Source organism: Nestor notabilis, unplaced genomic scaffold (genome assembly GCF_000696875.1).
Source record: "Nestor notabilis isolate BGI_N333 unplaced genomic scaffold, ASM69687v1 scaffold23203, whole genome shotgun sequence".
In the NCBI taxonomy this organism is placed as follows: Eukaryota; Metazoa; Chordata; class Aves; order Psittaciformes; family Psittacidae; genus Nestor; species Nestor notabilis.
Window position 1 is genome coordinate 5,258 of NW_009921838.1, and position 278 is coordinate 5,535.

At 66.9% G+C, this 278-nt stretch overlaps 1 protein-coding gene across 1 annotated transcript in view; it reads left to right on the forward strand.

Annotated features, from left to right (window-relative positions):
- LOC104403255 (actin-related protein 2/3 complex subunit 1B-like) overlaps positions 1 to 278 on the forward strand; it is a 6,077-nt gene that overhangs the window by 3,590 nt on the left and 2,209 nt on the right. The window contains exon 4 of the mRNA XM_010011323.1: positions 5 to 88. Coding sequence (XP_010009625.1) covers positions 5 to 88 — 84 coding nt within the window. The remainder of the gene's footprint in view (positions 1 to 4; positions 89 to 278) is intronic.

A 278-nucleotide genomic window follows, 5' to 3' on the forward strand; every position in this document is an offset into this window, starting at 1 on the left:
GCATCTGCTTCTCGGCCAGCGGCACCCGCGGGGCCTGGGTGAGCCACGACAGCACCCTCTGCCTCGCCGATGCCAGCAAGAGGATGGCGTGAGTGGGGCTGGGGAGAGCGTGGAGGGGATGGAGGCGCCTGGGCTGGGTTGGGTTGAGCAGACGTGGATGGAGGAGGCAGCGAGTGCTCTCCTTGTGGCTTCCACCTGTGTGCTGAGCTGTGCCAGGGGGCTTGGTGCTCACTCGCTGCTACCACCCTCGTAGTGTCACCTCCCTGTGCACCGAGACC